This window comes from Equus caballus, chromosome 2 (genome assembly GCF_041296265.1).
Source record: "Equus caballus isolate H_3958 breed thoroughbred chromosome 2, TB-T2T, whole genome shotgun sequence".
Taxonomy (NCBI): domain Eukaryota; kingdom Metazoa; phylum Chordata; class Mammalia; order Perissodactyla; family Equidae; genus Equus; species Equus caballus.
Genome location: NC_091685.1, coordinates 82,859,692 through 82,879,064, shown reverse-complemented (window position 1 = coordinate 82,879,064; position 19,373 = coordinate 82,859,692). Strand labels below are relative to the sequence as shown.

At 36.4% G+C, this 19,373-nt stretch overlaps 1 protein-coding gene across 8 annotated transcripts in view; it reads left to right on the top strand.

Annotated features, from left to right (window-relative positions):
- The first annotated feature begins 3,528 nt into the window (after nucleotides 1-3,528).
- Nucleotides 3,529-19,373, top strand: part of GRIA2 (glutamate ionotropic receptor AMPA type subunit 2) — a 143,736-nt gene continuing 127,891 nt past the window's right edge. For 3 of the 8 annotated variants that reach the window (XR_011430172.1, XM_023626768.2, XM_023626774.2), the window contains exons 1-2: nucleotides 3,529-4,312; nucleotides 4,851-4,991. Coding sequence is in view for 7 of the 8 variants with exons in the window: in XM_023626768.2 (XP_023482536.1) it covers nucleotides 4,225-4,312; nucleotides 4,851-4,991 (229 nt within the window). In the remaining variant the exon portion in view is untranslated. 8 annotated transcript variants of the gene reach the window in all.

Genomic DNA, 19,373 nt, shown 5'->3' with positions numbered 1-19,373 from the left:
GAGATACAATGTATAGAACAGATTTTTCTTTGCTTCATTATATTATCTTAATCATATGTCTATTTGTTTCATTTCTTATTGCCCTTCTCACATGGTCTTAATCATTTGCTTACTTGAATGAAGTCTGGGAACTTGTTGAAGAAGGCTTCTGCTGTTTCGTCTTTTTATCCACTGTATCAAGCACATTACTTGGAATATAGTAGTCTCCTATCTTTTGTTGAATTAATTAATCCTTTGAAACAATGTTTTCCAATAAGTGTTTCTGGTACAGGATTGCTATCTAATGGAGTAAAATTAATTAAAATCTATACAAAGCCCTTAAACAACCTAAAACGAAAACCCTACTTTGTTTTTTCCATTTTTGGACTTCATTCTAAATTCATAAAAAAAAGTACAAAAGCCTAACTTTAGATATATGTTTTGGTCCATGTAATTGATCTTATTGAATCAACAATTTAAAATTTTGCTGCACAAAAAGAAGGAATAATCAATATTGTCTCAATCTGAATAATTCTTTATATTAACATTATTCTTTACCTTAATAAAAGAATTAAAACTCCCCAGAATGAATATCCCTTTCTATTAATAGCCCTGAGTGATTAAAATCATCATGTTTTCTATTCCTTTGTTTTTTTGTTTGCTCTATATCTCAGCCAATAGTGTCTCATGTTTGGAACCTGGGTGTTTCTTCTGCAGGAACTTCTAACTTTGCTATCTTCTGCTGAAACTAGCATGGACTCTCGTTTCTTTCTAATGCTGAATTGAATCCACGCCTTTCAGTCGGCCCACATTTTCACAGTTTCAGAGGATCAACAGGAAGAGAGGCAATGATTTTCACTTTCACTAGACTACATCACTAGGAACTGTAGCACTAACATATATAATCTAACTTTGATAATGAAGTCAGCTAAAATTTGCTCTGCCAGTCATTTCAAAATTATCCCCCCCCCCCCCCCGATCACACACACAGTGACTTTCCATTATGGGTCACAAATTAAAACTGCATGGGCTGGGTAAGCATATTTAAAATCCTTAAGCATTTTAAAGCAGATTTAAAAGGAAAATTATTGTTTTCTATATTGAAACAAAGATTGAGTAAAACAGAAATTGAAATTTTTTACATATAATACTTATTTCTAGCCTTAATGCTAAAAGTTATACTTAAACACACACACAAAACAGCAACAGTAACAACCAATCAGGCAAACAGACAAATGATAGGGTGGATAATACTTTTATTTCTTCCATTTTTTACTGTAACATTCTTGCTTCAGAAACAATACCTCTGTTTTAGATCATTACCAAAATTGAACAGCAGAGGGCAGAAAATAGCAAATTCTGTTTCTTAGAGAACATTATTCTATTCAACTGTAGTCCTAGTAGTTTTGAAATTTTCAAAATTGATTTTATTATTCATTATTTTGAGATATATTTTTGAAACAAGAAGTTTCTAAACATTAAAAAATAAATTCCAGTATCTTTCATTTATTTGCATAATGATTTACTTCAGTCAATTTAAACTTATGACCTTTATATTGACAGTATTCTATGCTTGAAAAATATAAGCTATATAAATATTATAGCGAATCTGAAAAAGCTCCATGAATATAATGTTAATATAATCATGCTAATATTGCAGGAATTATATTCAGATGTGTTGTGAAAGGTACATACATAACTACCTTGTGAAAGACACATTAATAAAATAGCTGTTGAATTACAAGTAATGTTTACTAAAATTTTTATTCCATTTTATATATGAATTATAATTGATCACTTAACAGTAATATTTCCCGTGAATTCTTACATATTATTTACTAGGGAAAATGCTCTATGATTCGGCAAGTTCTTATTTTATTTCATTTGGTTTTTATAGAATGTAATTTAGTCAATTTTGAGCTCATCTTTGCCCTTGACTTTGGAATAGATTAAGATGAAAATAGTTTTTGAAACATCCTTTTTTAGAAAAAAAATTCAATTTACATTGACACACTTTAAACATCACTGTTTCTCCACATTTAAGCTCCTCTCTCTTTCTCTCGCTTTCTCATTCTCTCTCTTTTGCTCTCTCTTACTCTCTCACTCTCTTCTTTCATTTCAAGTTCCTTTGTATGAAATCGAAGCTTTTCTTGTGGAATAAAGTATTTATTAGAAGACTGAAATAAATTCTTGGTACTAAAATTGAAAGGTATTTTTACCTGTAGTATATAAGCTTAGTAATAGATTATGGATATTTTCACTTGCTGGCTTACAAATACACATCGAAAATCAAAAACGAGAAGATAACTTGAGATCACAGGATTATAGGATTTGATAGCTATTGAGCCCACTTTGTTCATCTTTCTCATTTTTAAAATGTGGAAATTGAGGCCAAGAGTGATGAAGGGGCAAGCATGAGATAATACAGTCAATCAAGGAGCCTTCAGAAATGAATTAATTGACAATTGCACAGGAAGACAGCATGACAGGCTGAGTCTCTTGGCAGTCTGCAATATTAGCAAGTTAATTCTTTAGTATTCTGGGCTTCAGTCTCCTGCTTCCTAGAAACAGTCCCTTGTACTCATCTTCCTTTATTCTTTGTTTAAGCCACAAAAGCCATAAAACCTAGGGAGGAATTTCTGAGGCAGCAGAGGGAATTGCTAGAGCAGGTTCTCTGGCATCCGCTTGGCAAGTAGTGTGAAGTATATAACGTCCACAAGGGTAAATCCAGTCTTCGATCCTCCCCACCAACTCCCTTCCTACAAACTTTTAATCCCTAATCTCATCTCTTTTCTCCCAGTGGTCTCAACCTTGTGGGTTCAGAGTAATGAGAGCTTAGCCTACTTTCTTTGGGCAGTGCTTTTTCAAAACTCACGGCAAAAACGCGATGGAGTATCCGATTTCTGACTAAGTCTCTGGGAAAGATTCTGCAGCTCAGTGGCCTTTCTAGACTTGCTTCATCTTCTAATTTCTTTCTCCTACAAAGCTTTCCCTGAAACGAAGGCTTCTGCTTTCAATCCGTATGAAAGGCTTCTAAGGAGCCAAGTCCACATGTCTCTACTACGGGAGGGAGTCTGCAGTGAATCCTGCGAGAGAGACCCGCACAGAGCTGGCTCGGCAAGTTGACATCACAGGCCAAAGGAACACATCTAAAGATGGGATTTCCATGCAAAGTATTTCAAAGATTCAATCTCGATCTTTTCCTTTGCAGCTTTAGCCTTAAAAGATAGCATTTTGGGTTTTTCCTGGATCCTGGCTACATCACATTTAGCTAAAGTTCACACTTTTGGAACATTCTTCCATGGGTATTTTGTTTGCTTGTTTGTTTTTTGGCTGGGTTGGGTGAGATGGATAGCAGCGTTTCTGTATAGCTAGGTGGGTTTTCACAGGCTATAGAAGATAAAAATCAAAATTACTTTTAACGTAAAACAGCAGGGTCTGGTGAGAGAATGCTTCACTGCCAACAACAATTAGCCATTCCGCTTCTCCTGCATAGCAGCCGGAAATCAGCTTTGCTGCATTTGGTCCAGGCTGGAGCATCTCGGTGGCAGCTGTAGCGGCGGCACAGAGGTAGCGCCAGGCTGGGAGCGGGGCGCTGTCCCCGGTGCTGAAAGGCAGAAGGGCTCAGTGGGCGCGACAGCTCGCGAGACCCGAGGTCTCGCCGAGGGATAGCCGCTGCCCGACTCTGAGCTGCTCTTTCCCAACGCCGCGCACGCGACGCAACCCCGGCAGAACCCGGTGCGGGGTGCGGGGCTGGGGAGGGGTGGACGCGCGCGCCTGCCGCCTGCTGCGAGTCGCGCACGCGCGCCCGGGGCTGCCTGCCCCTCTCTGTGACTTGCGTGTGTGTGTATGTGTGTGTGTGTGTGTGCGCGCGAGCGCGCGTGTGAGAGAGAGAGGGGAGAGAGGGAGAGGAGAGCGCGAGAGAGGGTGAGTGTGTGAGTGCATGGGAAGGTGCTGAATATTCCAAGACACTGAGACCACAGCGGCAGCTCCGCTGAAAACTGCATCCAGCCAGTCCTCCGGACTTCGGGAGCAGGGACAGGGCGCAGGGCATCAGCAGCCACCAGCAGGACCTGGGAAATAGGAATTCTTCTGCCTCCACTTCAGGTTTTTAGCAGCTTGGTGCTAAATTGCTGTCTCAAAATGCAGAGGATCTAATTTGCTGAGAAAAACGGCCAAAGAAGGAAGAGGAAGAAAAGGAAAAAAAAATAAGGGTGTTTTGTGGATGCTCTACTTTTCTTGGAAATGCAAAAGATTATGCATATATCTGTCCTCCTTTCTCCTGTTTTATGGGGACTGATTTTTGGTGTCTCTTCTAACAGCATACAGATAGGTAGGTACCCTTTGTGCTCTGCTTTTGAATTGTGCATAATTTGGTGGTAATCTTTGTTCATAGTGGTCAAATTAATTCATGTCATGTAGACTTATGTCATACCTTGACTGCATTCCAGATTTAAACTGCCTAGAATATACATGTTTTTCTTAGGATGAGGCAAAAGGAAAAGACTATGTCTTTGATACAATAGAGGAAAAGATCTTCTCATTTCTGACCCCCCCCCCCCCCATTTATTAATTCTGCTTTAACAACATTTTCCCGTTGGTTCAGATTCTGTAGGGGTCTGAATGCAACGCTTGTGATTACGAGAAAGGCGAACGTGTCTGGCCACCTGCCTTGCCCTCAGACTCATCTGTGTCTTGACCCCTTGGCTACCATTGGGACGTTCGACCCCCCGCGGTCCGAGTCTGTTGATGTGTTTATTCGGCAAATTAGCGTGAATGCAAGACTCCAGGGCTGTTGGGCGCTAGCGGGCTGTCCTCTTTTCTCTCCCGGCAGTGACACTGTTCTCCTGCTTGGTGTTTGTTCTTTGCAGGGGGGCTGTTTCCCAGGGGCGCCGATCAGGAATACAGTGCATTTCGGGTAGGGATGGTTCAGTTTTCCACTTCGGAGTTCAGACTGACACCCCACATCGACAATTTGGAGGTAGCAAACAGCTTCGCAGTCACCAATGCTTGTAAGTAATGAATATTCATGCCTTTCGGGTGCCGCACGCGGAAAGCCAGCGAGTGTGAGTGCCGGGTGGTGTGTGTTTCTGTGTGTCGGTGTGTGGGTGTGAGTGACTGCACACGCGCGTGCGTGTGACGGCGTAGGGAGAAAGTGGCTGCAATCTCTGGGACCCCCGCTGGCTGAGGGGGGGCGAGCGAAGGCATTGAGGAGTGTGCGCACTAGGGAGGTGGGGGGCAGGTTGGAGCTGGGGGCGCTTCGTTAGGTTCAGGGAGTTCTCGCTTATCTTGAGTGCTTCAAGAGAAGCCCTCCCACCCCCATTCTTTCCACCTTGCGTGCCTGGTGACACCCTGCGCACAGAGAACACGCTGTTCCCCAGGGCGCATGGTCGGGCTGTTGGTTAGATCCCACGGGGAACTGCCGGAGCCCGGCTGTCTGCCCCGGCAGCTGCAGACCTCGCCTGCGGCCCCGGGTTTAGATCTGCGGGCTCAGCACAGACTCACTCTACGACCCCGAGAGCCATGTATTCTACGTCTCGATGGGACAAGTTGTTAAAATGGTTCTGGAGTTGGGCTCCGCGGGGCTGTTACATAACGCCCACACGAGGGGCGCGGCGCGGCGAGGAGCGAGGCTGACGCAGGCCGGGGCTGGCCGGGCGGAGGGGCGGCGGGCGGGCGCTGTCGGTTTCTCGCTGCTCCGTGGAGCCTCAGCCGAAGTTGAAGGGGGCGATTGAGCCCCGAGCGCCGCTGTCAGCTCGCCGGCCGGCGCGCTTTGTTCTCAGGTAGCGGGGCTCCCGCCAAGGCAGCGAGAGGAAAAGGACCCGAAGGCACTTGGATCGGGCCGAGTTTGAAAATCTGAAGAAGTCACTGATCAGCCATTTTAGTCTTTGCAGTTATCCATATTAGCCCTCTCACCCTGCGCAGTGTTCCGGGACACGCGATGAAGCTCTGTGAAGGCTTCAGACAAAGTCATAGAATCCAAGCAATTGAAGACTCTGAAAGGCTCGCCGGCTCTTGTCCCGGCGCTCCCACCACGCGCCGGCGTGGGCAGTGCAGCCCGCCCCCCCGAGTGCCTTCCTGCCCTCTTCCCCAGCAGCTGCCATCATTTCCTGCCGGCTGGGTTGGGGTGGTTCTTTCCTGCCTTGATGTTCTCAGTTTTTAATTTCGTAGTTAACAATTTTGGGGGCAGGGGGGGATTTGCAGATGGCTCATCTCCCACTTTGGCTACAGTGTAAAGGAGCTAGCGGAAAATTACCACAGAAAATGCCCAACGGCAGGGTTCCCAGATTAGACAGACAACTGGTTGCCATCCCACTTCCCCATATTAAGCCTTAATCATATATTGGATGGGTTAGCTTGATCATAATATCAGGAACATCATCAACTCGTGTTGAAACTACTGTCACCCGGATGAATGAAGTAAAGAAACAGTTTTCTTTGGTAGAACAGGGGCTGTATCCTGGTCGTATTAGATGCCTAGAATTCCATTGTTTATATAGGTTTTTAAGAAGGTTTCAGTGTTACATGTTTTCTTCAAATGTTGGATACTAAGTCAGAAAAGAAAGGGGTAGGGGGCGTGGAGAGAGCGAGAGAGAGAGAGAGAGAGAGATCCTTAAAGTGGATTTGCAGCTTTAAAGAAATCTCCATAAAAGGGTATAAGATACGCTGGAAAATTTTAGTACATATATATACGTACAAAGAAACCGCTGTCGTTTCATTTTTGAAGGCTTTTCTGCTTGACCTATTTGCCTACTGGATTTATTCATTTAATTTGATATCAAGTTTCCAATTTTTCCCTGAATTATGAGTTGGACATACAACTGTGCTAAGTATCTAATTGTATACTAGTGTGCAAATGCTCTGAAAAGTAATGAACCTAAGGCAAGACTATGGTTATTGGAACTATGTAGACTTTAAAAATGGGGTGAAAGTAACTGACAGCTATACGTTTTGAAAATGGTCGATCATTGAGGAGTTCACTCACTGGTGAAAATGAGAGGGTCTGACTGAGAAAATAACAGATATGTTCACTGAACAAAATGAATATTCCTTGATTCCAACAAATGGTGAATGACTGTGTTGGTGGCTTTGTAAAGATCAAAGATTATGGTTAGTTTAGGTTTGCTAACTAGTTTAGATCCTTGGTCTCAATGTTTTTGAATAGGTTTATTTTTTCATAAAATAAAATGTACGTATATTAAACACATATATAACTCCATGAATTTTTACAGGATGAATATATCTATGTGATGAGCACATTAAAAAAACCCCACAATTTAATTCGTCCACAGTTCTGAGAAACTGGGAAAATCAGATCTTCATTTTGCACAGATTTTTTGTTTTTCTCAGAAAATGAAGGTGAAATAAAAATGTACGTATTTCCAGATCCCAAAATTACTCCTTCATGGATTATTATTCTGGGACACTAAAACAAATTATGCTGAGGAACTGAATGCATTTTCAGTTTTCCATCACGGGCATTCAGAATCATGGCATTTGCAATTCCCATGTTATAAGTAATCTTACTGATTGCTAAAGAGAACTAGTGAGGCACTGCTAAGAAGAGAGACTCCTTGGGTAGAATTTTCTGGAGTTGACATTGACTCATTGACTGGGCAAATCACTTAACATCTTTGTGTCTCAGTTTCTTCATTCCTTTAGGAATTTCACGATCTAGAGATGGTAAAATGAGATGGAGTGTTTTTATCCCTCTTCATTTTTTCTTTTTTTTTTTTTGCCAAGGGCAATAGAAAATATAAAATTAGTTTTAACTCTTTCCAGACAGAGAGAGAGGAGCTGCTTACGTAAACTACAATCAGAAAGTCAACAGTCAAAAAATGGATGGAAATCTCTAATATCAAATGTCAAGATGAATCTTGATGATTTGAGTCCTGCTCAAGGTTTTTCTACAATGCTTAGCCTTTGTTTTCTTGCCTTTTCATTCAAAGGAGTCTATGATTCTTTCCTATATGAAGTGGAAGCAGCAGCACCAAATATATTGAGGGCTAAAACGAAAACGCTCCCATTTCTTCCAGAAATTTAAGGAATTCTACACTTTAAATCTATTATTAAAATATGTCTCTTCAATCAATGTTCATAGAGTAGATTATTCTTCCTCCTAAACCACAAAAATCCCATAGGGTTAAATTTATATATGAAGAAAGTGGAGTTTTATACCTTAATAATATAATTTCAAAATAGAAAAGATATTAGTTTACTAATTTAATTTTATTTCTGAGATAAAGAAACTTATCTGGAAATGCCGAGATTGACATTGATTTAAGGATCCAGCAAGATCCATGAATGGGTTAAGGTTATGCAAACGAAGTAAAATCGTTATCTTCTGAGCTGGGTAAAATGACTGTGCATTGCACTGACCTCCCACATCCTTCTCTTTCACAGTCACAGTGGGTAATGAAAGTACCTATTTGTTCCCCTTTGTTTCCATGGGTACCTGAGGAAATAAAGACAGATTTCCAATTTCTTTCTTTCTCTCTCTCTCCCTCCCGCTTTTTTTCCCTCACCCTCCCACTTTCCTTTCCTCCTTCTCTTTCTTCTTAGCTAGAGATAATGTTAAGGTTTTTTCTTTTCTTTTTTTTTTCTGAAGGCCATTCAAACACAAGCTTTCAATATGAGAAAATAGAAACCCTAAAACCAGAAAAAAAAAATGATTAGCATCTGATGTGTTCAACAGTTGAAAACAGTGATGGGCCTCAAGGATTCCTTCCTCCCTGCCCCCTCCTTTCCTTTTTCAAACCTCCCTCCTTTCCTTCCTTCCTTCCCTCCTTCCTCTCTCCCTTCTACCTTTCCTTCCTTCACTATTTATTGAGTGCCTTTCTAGTTGTCAGAGAATATATGAATGCTTTTCTCACAGTAATTCATGTTTTTGGTAGTCTTCTCCCTCTATGATCTTTTGAATAGTTTTCAAAGCCTTGTAGGCCTTGACACCGACTTGTAGGTGGGTGTGCACCGACCACTGGGGTGCTCTCTAAGCACTTCAGTATGAGAATGTGAAGATATTCTAATAGTTCTTATACCAAAGGAATTTATTACAGGAACTCAATTTTTGTGAAAATAATAAATTTGACATTCCATATGTGCATACACCATGTATTGTATATAGTTTAACAAAATCAATCAGCGGATTTTAGGAAAATACTAAATATTTTTACATTCCAAAAATTTTAATAAATGTTAATGTTGTGCTTTAATAAACTTTAATTTTTAAAATGAAACGTCTAAACAGGCTATAAACATGAATATTTGGTCTAGTAGGTTTTCAGAAATAAAAATATTCAATATTAAATTTCCTTTTCAAAATCTTTGTATTTCTTTTTATGAATGACTTTAACAAATAGCTATTAGTCTATTTAAAAATAATTTAATAATTTTATATTTCAATTCCATAAAAAATAATGAAAATATTCAATTTAAAGAAACAGCAGATAAAAATCTACTTTTTCTCTAAGCCAGCAGATGGAGATGTTGGAGAAAATATTGTTCTTTCATAAAACTGTTGCGCACACTGAATACCTTTTGAAACATTGTAAACAAATTTATTTAGAGAAATTGAAAAAATGTAAACATCTACTTTGAAAAAATTCACAAAATTACTGTTTGAAAAATAACTCCCAGTGCTTTTTTAAAAAAGACAGGCTTCGATTTTGTTTTTTAGATTGTCTTAAATATCCTTGTAAACTTGATTCATAAAGACATTTAGAAAAGCACTGATTGTAAATGCTCTCGGAAGAGAGAGAATTCTGAAATTATATTTTTTTAGCTGTTTAACCTTGATTCTCCAGATACCATTTTTAAGGTGTATTTCTTATCATTGAATTTTAGTTATTAATTATTGAAATTGTTTATCTGTGTTCATAAAATTAATTGATATTTGCTAAACCTTTATTACACTTTATATGAATGCAATTCCATGTGTGTACGTATATGTGTATATACGTACACACATATATATGTAAGTATATAATATGTACAGTTAGAGTTATAATTATAGATTGCAAGTAGATATAGATTGGCTGAGCTATCATATTTTGCCATTTTTGTTGAGATAATTGCTAAAACCTGGAGTTACTGACTTCAAGATATACAAACATTTCATAAAACCAGAATCAACTTGGATGCTGTTAAGCAGTGATGAGAATTCATGGTGTGAAGAAAACCATGAACACATGCACCAGAATTCCATACCTTACAACCTGGTGATATTAACATTCGGTTACATTCAATTGGAGGTTACACAGAAATAAATAGCTCTTTATGTGTAAGAGTACTTTGCTTGTCATTGGATTTTTGCACATTTTTATACTTCACTTATCATGGGAGAATTTCAAGAAAATAATACATTGTGCTAAACAGAAATCAAAGAATGGCATTGGTTGAAATGTTCTGTTTTAGGAAAAGAGAATAAAATAAAAATTACTGTAAATAAAAATTACCGTATGAAACTATAGGGGCTTAATATTGATAAGAATGTGTTGGGATGCTATCCCTTTTTGAGGTCTTGCAGGCGTTAACCTGGTGACTCAAGAGGCATGGAGCATTTCTGCTCCACATGAAACCTTTAAAGTCGTAGGGTCATTACACTGTAACATTACGACAGTACAATGCTGATTCATGCCCAGTCTCACATCGTCTCCTGCTCTCTTCCAATGACACTTTACAAACTTTCAAACTTTCTGGATCCCCCAAAATTTTACAGAAGGCTGAAAAAGAGCAGTTGTTTCCTAATTGTTCCAGCATGTTGTTGCTGTATAACTGAGTTTTCAAAGACTATGCGTTATTTTCCCCACTTCTTTCCCTCTTCCTGCTTCTCCTTCTCCACTTTAATTTTTTTCAGTTTTTATTTTTAAATTATTTATTTTTATTCTTAAATATTTTTTATTGGAATATAGTTGACATACAAGATTGTATTAATTTCAGGTGAACAACATAGTCATCAGCCTCAGGAGACTAGTAACCGTCGGTCACCATGCAAAGTTCTTACAGTATTGTTGACTGTATTTCCTACGCTGTACATTACATCCCCGCGACTTACTTATTTTATGACTGGAAGTTAGTGCCTCTTAATTTTCTTCACTCCTTCTCCCTTTTTAAAAAAAGTCAATAGAAGTACTGAGTCTGTAAAGCAAATGCTGTTACAGGAAATAAAATCTAGACTGAAATAGAGAACTATCTTTTTTTTTTTAAGTGAGCAGAAGATACATAACACAGAGCTAAAATCTGGCATTAGATTTAAATATTTTATTGGGATGTTAATGACCACTGGGTAAATTATATTTCCGTTGTCTCTTAAACTAGATTCTATTGGAGATTCCTCAGATAGGATGAACATGCTAGCTCTTTTATTATGGCAATTTTCAGTCAAAATTTCTGAGCATTTTTCTAATGATCTGAATAACTAGTTGCCAGACCTCTCACATGACTATGGCTCTTCACTGCAAAAGGAAAATTAATTGTTGAATTCAAAGTTAAAATTTCGAAATCACCCACGATTTTAAACTTTTCAAACATCAATCAAAGCGGATTTTACTAATTTGAATGACAAATGAATGTGGTTCTTATAGCGGTGTTGATTAGCAGTCTAAGACCTATTATTTGTTGGCACTATTCAATTTAAAGTATTTTGTCAGTTTCGATAATTTTATAGAATGAAAACATTTTAGAATTAAGTTGGAGAATGAAAATGTTACCTTATTGAAGGCAGGATCATGCTATTATTATTTTTCTATGTTTCACAAACCCTAATCCACTTCCTAGTGCATTGAAATACTTAATGCTTATTTATCTCTTAAACACATTTAATATTATAGAAAATTTTCTTATTATAGAATTACACTTTTTAGAGTCAGAATTTTGCTTTTGCTCTACAGTTGGATTTCAAAAGAAACAATTTACTTAGTACCTGCCTCAAATTCTAGTTAGATAAAGGTGTAATATAGTTTTCATTTTCGCCTACAAGCTAGATATAATCAAAGTTATTTTATTCCTAAAGCTACATTGCTATATGTTAAAATTATTTGCTGAAAATATGTACAATAGACATTTTCAAGAAGATTTATAAATGCTGTTAGGATGATGCAAAAGCCATGTTGCACGTGGTTGAAATACAAGACTCCGTTATTAGAACCCCTTTGGTGATGAGAGTGCCCGGCTTCCATTTCTGTTTTGGATTTTCCACAAGATGAGACTATACACATTCCTTCAATGGCCACAAAATTGTTTTAGTCCCACCCCAAGAATATTATATACTACAGTTTTCTGTGTTAATTCATTTAGTGCAAATTTTAAAATAAGTATTGAATTACAAAATTTTTTTTCTTTTAGAAGATATCTTTGAATGAGAAGTTCATGATCACTGTTTCTTATCATGGCTCAATTGCTCTAATATTTGCACATATGTGTGTGACTTTTTATATGCATGCCATTTTTTTTTCTTTTTTGGTACCAGCAGTCTATCTTTAGGACTTGTTTTCCAATAATGTAGCTTTTGCCTATTTTCATTCTATTGATAATTTGCTTCAGCAAAAAACCCCTTCAACTTCTTATTATAGAGTCTCATTTTTCATACGTAAATTAACATATTATTGAAAAAATTCATCCAAAATGCTTATTGCTAATTTCTAGTTTAAGGTTAAAAATAGGTTTAAAATTTAGAGTCTTGACATGTATAAATGCCTTCGACTGAGTAGAAAAAATAGGTTTGGGAGATATAGGTGTCATTATAGAAGGAGAATTTATGGGTAGGTAGTTTTTTAGTTTGTTTTAATTTTCATATCTCTTTATATTTACCAAACAATTGACATATATACTCCTCATAGTTTTATTATTTGGATTGTTATTCAGAATTTGACTTTATAATTTTATACGTTTTATTTATGGATATGTCATGTTAATGTGTACTTTTTTTCTGAATTATTTCAGTATTTGAAATATGAGCAAAAACTGGGTTGAATTGAGAAATGTCTAAATTTTTGTTTGTCTAAAGTGCTTTATAAATAGGGCATCATATTTCTATGGAGATTATTTATCCATCATGTAAAATTAATTTCCAACTATAAATACTATGGTGTTAATATGGTCTTCTGATACTTTTGCTCTGAATTTTGGTGAACCTCAGGTACCCCTTCAAGGCAAATATTTTTAGTCTAATCTTTCTAAATATCCAGTTATATTGATGGAAATGATAGAAATATGTTTATATAAACTGAGTATACTCTATGCTTATTATTAAAATATGGTAAAGTGTTACCTGATTCTTTATCCCTGTAACAGAATATGGGCTTAGTCAATCATTTCTAACTTCAGCCTAAATTTAATTAAAACTCAAGTTACATAATTTGATATAAGAAAAGGTTTTCTCAGTCCATAAACCTTTTGCAGCTGACATTGTCTTGCATTAAAATAGTATTCTGTTCAGATTTAGTATTCACTTCACAATTTCCTGAACATTAGTATTCAGTCTATTGCAGTAAGAGTATGTTAACAATTTGATTATGTATTTTTTTTTTATTTCTTATGCAACAGTAAAAGAATAGAACGAGCATTTTGAAATAAATTTTTTCAGGCCAAAGGAAAAAAAATATTTCTTTTTCTTTACTGCAGATTGAAATTGTCAGATTTCTTAAAGTGTGGGAAGAGGCGGTGGACAAGCAGGACAGACTCCACGAGGCAGCGTTAACTCGGTATACTAGGCAGGGCAGTAGGAATTTGGAACTGGGAGTTCTTTTTTTTCTTTTTCTTTTCATTTAAGCTTCTCTTTGACTTGATGATTGCTTAGTTTGCATGTCTGTGGTCAGTCTTCTTCACCTTTAGCAATGAGCTACTATAAAACAGTGAATTCTTATTATAATACTTCCTTTGACAAGTAGAAACTGTTAACTACTTCCAGAGGGAGACAAGAAGGAAAAAAGGCATTATGCATCCTTCTTGGGCCAAAACACCAATTTTAGGCACTTTATTATCCTGGGCTGGTAAAAAAGTCATCCTTGAAAATTATGAGGTGAAATCTTGACTGAAAAGTTTTGCAAAACATTGTAGATAAAAATGTGTAATATAGAACATACATTGGACTTTGAATTTACGAGGGGCATGTACTGTCATAATAAACTTTATCTCCCGCTTGGGGTACCTGAGATGTGTAGCAGCTCACCAACAGCTTGACAAATGCTGACAAGCTTCATCAGGAGAACACGGAAAAATTTGTCTTTTATGTTTATGTTACCTAGTGATGATATATTCTATTTCTTTAACATCTAAATACTATTTTTAACAATCCTAGATATATTTAAAGATATATTAGGATGTCTCAGGAGAATATTTAACAAAAGTAATGATAATTCTAGAGCAATATGTAATTTTTTTGTCATAAAGTTAATTATTAAAAAATTATTACAGGACAATTTGGGACTGGAATGCAGGACACAGTGAGTAGTTTCAATCTGAAGACTGAGGATTATAAAGCGTACGGTGATCAGTTTGGTCAATATATTTGAAAATGTCAGATACATCTTAGTGGTACTAATTTGGGACATTTTAAATGTATTCCTCAAGGGCTTAATGGAAATTATTTATTGTGAATTACAGATATTTAAAGGGACTATCAGATTTCAATGATCTAGCTAATACACAAATAGCTTCTACAATTATAGAGCGGGAGGAGTACTTCCCTTTAAAAAAGTGCCTCTCTTCTTATCTCCAGCCTTTGGCAAAGAAAATTCTGGAAGTGATGATCTCTAGGGGTGGTAGGAAAGGTGTGTGTTATGCTAGTTTTTCTTGAAAGATACATTTCAACTTAAGTCATGATTGTTTTTCTTTATTCATGTCTTATCTTGTTTGTGAGGAATTGAAAAATTTCAATCTTGTTGCAGTTTATGTGTGAAATGGAGATAATGAGCTTTATAATTCCCAAGCACTTTCACAATTTATAGCTTTATTTGTTTTACCTCTTTTTTAGCTTTTACTAGTTTACAGTGTTATTATTAATTTACATATGGAGAGGAAATTTTAGGAACAAAGGCAACAATTCAGAGGGAATATCAAGGAGCTACATAGTTTTAGTTCTTTGATGGGAAGGACCATAAAGCTTCATCTTCATATCTCAGAACACAGACAAGTCAAGGATTATCATCTTAATGATGAAATGCATGTGTTTTATCTGTGAAAATAAAGAACTTTTTGATTCTTTGCAGTTTGCAGCCCTGACACCCTGGGAGACAGAAAAGCTTTGGTTAAGAGTCAGAACTTGGAACTGAATTCTAGTCCTACTCTTAGATGTGTGACATTGGACAAGTTGTTTAATCTAGCTAAGTCTCAGTTTTCACCTTTGTAAAAGGGAATCATACATTATAGGATTATTTTGAAGATATACAATAGGCATAAAACACCATGTATAGTGTTTGGCCTAAGTGCACGGAAATGAGTGAACTTTTATCATTACTTTCTGTGTTAAGATCTTTGAATAGTTTTGATAAGCACTTGCTATGAGAGGCAGAGGACAAAGAAAAATGCATTTCCATTTTCTTGTTGGAATCTTTTTCTACTGTTTGTATACCATGGCAGGACATATGCTATTTGGTGACCAAGAAGAGACTAACAAAATAAAACACATAGGCTGCTTAAAGTTGCGTTTATGCACTAAAATATGAGAATGATTTTTAAAAGCTGAGATGCTGAAACTTGGGTAGTGGTACATTGTTCCTTTTGTTGAATGTCACTTACATTTAGGATGTTGAACAATTTGGAACCCTTTTATCCCTGGTAGATCTTTCAAGCACATAATTAAGATATCTCAACACGTTGTCTAACTGTGCATATTACAGATTCCTAATGTTGTATTTCACTTAATTAAATTGTATTTATTTAAATGAAAAGCAGTCAAGAGAACACAGGCTTTGGAATCAGGCAAATATGAGTTGGAATATGAGTAATAACTTTATGATACAAGGTATTTTTTTTTCTCTTTGTAAGATGAGACTATTTCCTCATCATGCCTGATAATATTATTGGGGTTTAAATGAGAAAATAAATGCCTTAAGGAGTTTGTCATAAATGATCCAAATATTCCCTTCTTCCCTGTACCTCAGCCCTTTGCTGTGAACTAAACAGGATGCTCAGAGTGATGGAGGAGAAAAAACTGGAAATTCTTGCCTTCGGAGAGCTTATATATTTGATAGCTTTATATTTATGTATAACTTTTATCTTTTCAAAACACTTTTATATCTGTTTAGTCTTCACTCTACTGCTGTAAAGTTTATAGGATAGATGAAATTACTGTTATACCCATTTCTAGATGAGAAAACAGAAATTTAAGTGATTTGTTCTAAGCTACTGTAAATTTGTGGAGGAGCTCTCGCCTAGAAAACCAGTCTGCGGCTTCCTGGGCTTGTGTCTTTTCCCAAGCTCTTGTGGCAATGCAGCTAGTATATTAAAATAAGCAGACGTGGTTTGTAATTATGGCTCCAACATTTACTAGTTTTGTGGCTTTGTCTATATCAGTTAAACTTTCTAATCCTGTTTCCTCCCCTGAAAAATGAGAGTCATTACAATAGCTGCCTCCTAATGTAATTGTCAGATTTAAATGATAAGAGTTGCTCAATATAATATAGTGATTAATATTGCTAATTTCAGTGATTCCAATGCTTCTGAGTGCATATTAGACACATTATACTTAACGTCCTGCTTTTAGATGTATGGAAGAGAAGGGAGCTAAGGAGAACTGACATAGCTCGCCATGAAATTTTCCAGTAAGTTTCTTTAATACAGCCATTCAAGCTAATACTAGAGACTAGGCTTTTGTTTTATCATTTTTAAAAAACTGGTAAATATGCACATTTTACAAGGATTTTAGTGTGTTCTTCACCCACAAACCCTCTCCCTAAAATCCAACAGATAAACAGTAAGAACTGAAAATCACATACAAGTTAAAAAGATGTAGATTCTGCCTAGCATTAAGTGTGAATATCTGATCCTGTTCCGTTACTACTTCCACCATTAATATATCTAAGCAAATAAAAATGATGGTAGATATTTCCCATGAATAGGGTGACAGTAAACATGGGACAGATTCACTGTGACTTCTCTGTGATCAGTTGTCTGTATCTTGCTGGCGGTTGGTTGACCCATTGTCATCTTCACAAGTTTGCAGAATAGACTCCTGTGTGTGGAATAACTGAGGCAAAAGGCGTTTGCATTTGAAATTTTACTAAATATTCAAAAAAGGTATATCAATTTACAGTCCTACTTACAGTGTATGAGTGTGCCTGTTTCCACCTACTTTCACTAGTAGTGTACAATATTAAACTTTTTAAAGCTTTGCCATTGGTATTTCACTACTTAAATTTACAGTAAGTTTTGATGTGAAAGGTTTCTTAACACATTATTTGCATTTCTGTGTGTGTGTGTGTGTGTGTGTGTGTGCATGCTCACGCACCTATTCATAGCTTTGCCAGTGTTCTATTGGGTTGTGGGTCTGTTTATTACTTATCCGTACATACATTGAGGTAACACACACTTTGATGTGTGTTGCAGCTATTTTACTCAAATTTTTGCTTTCCTTTTAACCTGTTCTTGATTTTTTAAAATTATGACTTCAGTTCGTAAATTTGAAGAATACATGTGTTCTTAAATTTTATTTAGTCAAATTTAGAAATTGTTTATATTATTGCTCTAGGATTTTTGTGCCTTACTCAGAAAGATTTTTCTTGCTCAAGGTTATTTAAAGAAAAAACCCCTGCTCATCCCTGTATTTAATATCCATCCTAGTTTGCTTTCATGATTCAGAATGAATCCTTGATTCATCTGGATTTGTTTGGGATAAATATTAAAGTAGGGCTGCAGCTTTATTTTTTCCTTCCTAAGGTTAGCCAATTGTTACAACATATGTAAAAAAAATTCATTTATTCCTCATTGATTTGAAAGGCCATTAGAATTTCTTCTTGAGTAGATAGTTCCTCAGGAAGATAAAAACAAACAGGGAATTTACCCAGAAAATGAAATAAGCAACATTAAAATTCTATTATAGGCAAAGGCACGTGAAGTTATACAGGATGCTTGTTTCCTGAGCTGGGCTCTTATAAATTGTGCTTTTGTGTCACTGGGCTCTCAGATCAATAAAAGAGCATGTCAGATTTTGAACATTAACTGAGCCCAGAGGGATAAATAAAGGATTTTGTTATGCTTTTTGGCTTGTGTCACAGCACTAATATCACTTAAATGCACTGCGTTTTGTGTATTTCTTAACCTATACCAAGGTTTAAGTAATGGGTTATGATTACCACTTGGTTTTTGAATATCACTTTGAACATAGTTCAGTGTAACAATCCATATGTGTTCACAAATAGAATATTAAATCTAAAGATCACAATCCATGTGCAATAAAGGAAGCTAAAGGAATTCAGGTACTCACGGTTTTATTAACTAATATATAGCTTCATCCTCAATTCGTCTTAAAAGCTTATGTGTTCTCTCTAAAGCCAAATATCAAGCTATTTACATTATAAATCAGATTTAAGCTGGAATTCTAAATAAAATGCTAAAATGTTACTTGTATCAATAAATACTTTCAGTTTGCTTTATGGTGTACAACATGCACTGTGTATTTTTGGCCAAACATCAGGGCAATTTATAAATCTTTAACCACTGCATTTTGTGGTACTCTGAACTTAATGCGGCCCTGGAGTTCGTTTGCTAACACATTCCTTTTCTGTAATCATTAAAATGGAAATATTTTAACTTTCAAGGTGGTGATTTTATAAAATGTATTTTATTAAATTTCTTCAAGACTCTAGTCATCTATGTTTTAATATATCTTTTGATGAATAGAAAAACTTTACCTGGGTGAAAATAAAAAATTTACATCGGCTGAACTGCAGTGTTAATAGTTTTTCATGCTAACATTTTTTAAAAAATAAAATATTTTGCAAATATTGGCTTAGTCTTGTTTCTCACTGAACTCATAAAGTCAGAAGAAAATGAGTAAGAAAAAGCCATTTGATGCCGCTCTACGAAAGATGCGTGATGGACTGCTAACGGCTGTACATAATGTAGTTCTGGTGTCATAACGGAGCAGGGTGGAGATAGACCAAGGAGAGAGATTTTCCAAAAGACTCCATGCAACACAGACCCCGTTCTCTTTCAAAGGATTACTCCTGCTTTTCTTTCGCCTTACTTTCACTTGTGTCTAAAAGGATATTAATATATGTCATAACAAATTTTTGTTTTGATTTAAAACCTCCAAGTTTGAAGTAGCTTTCCATTTACTTTTAATTTTCTTTGGCAAATTCAGATTTTAATGCGCCCTTTAATCTTATTTGTCTCTGTTCATTTTTGTTTATTTCTTAGTTTTTTTCAAGGCTCTTGTACATCGTAGTGTTTCTGAG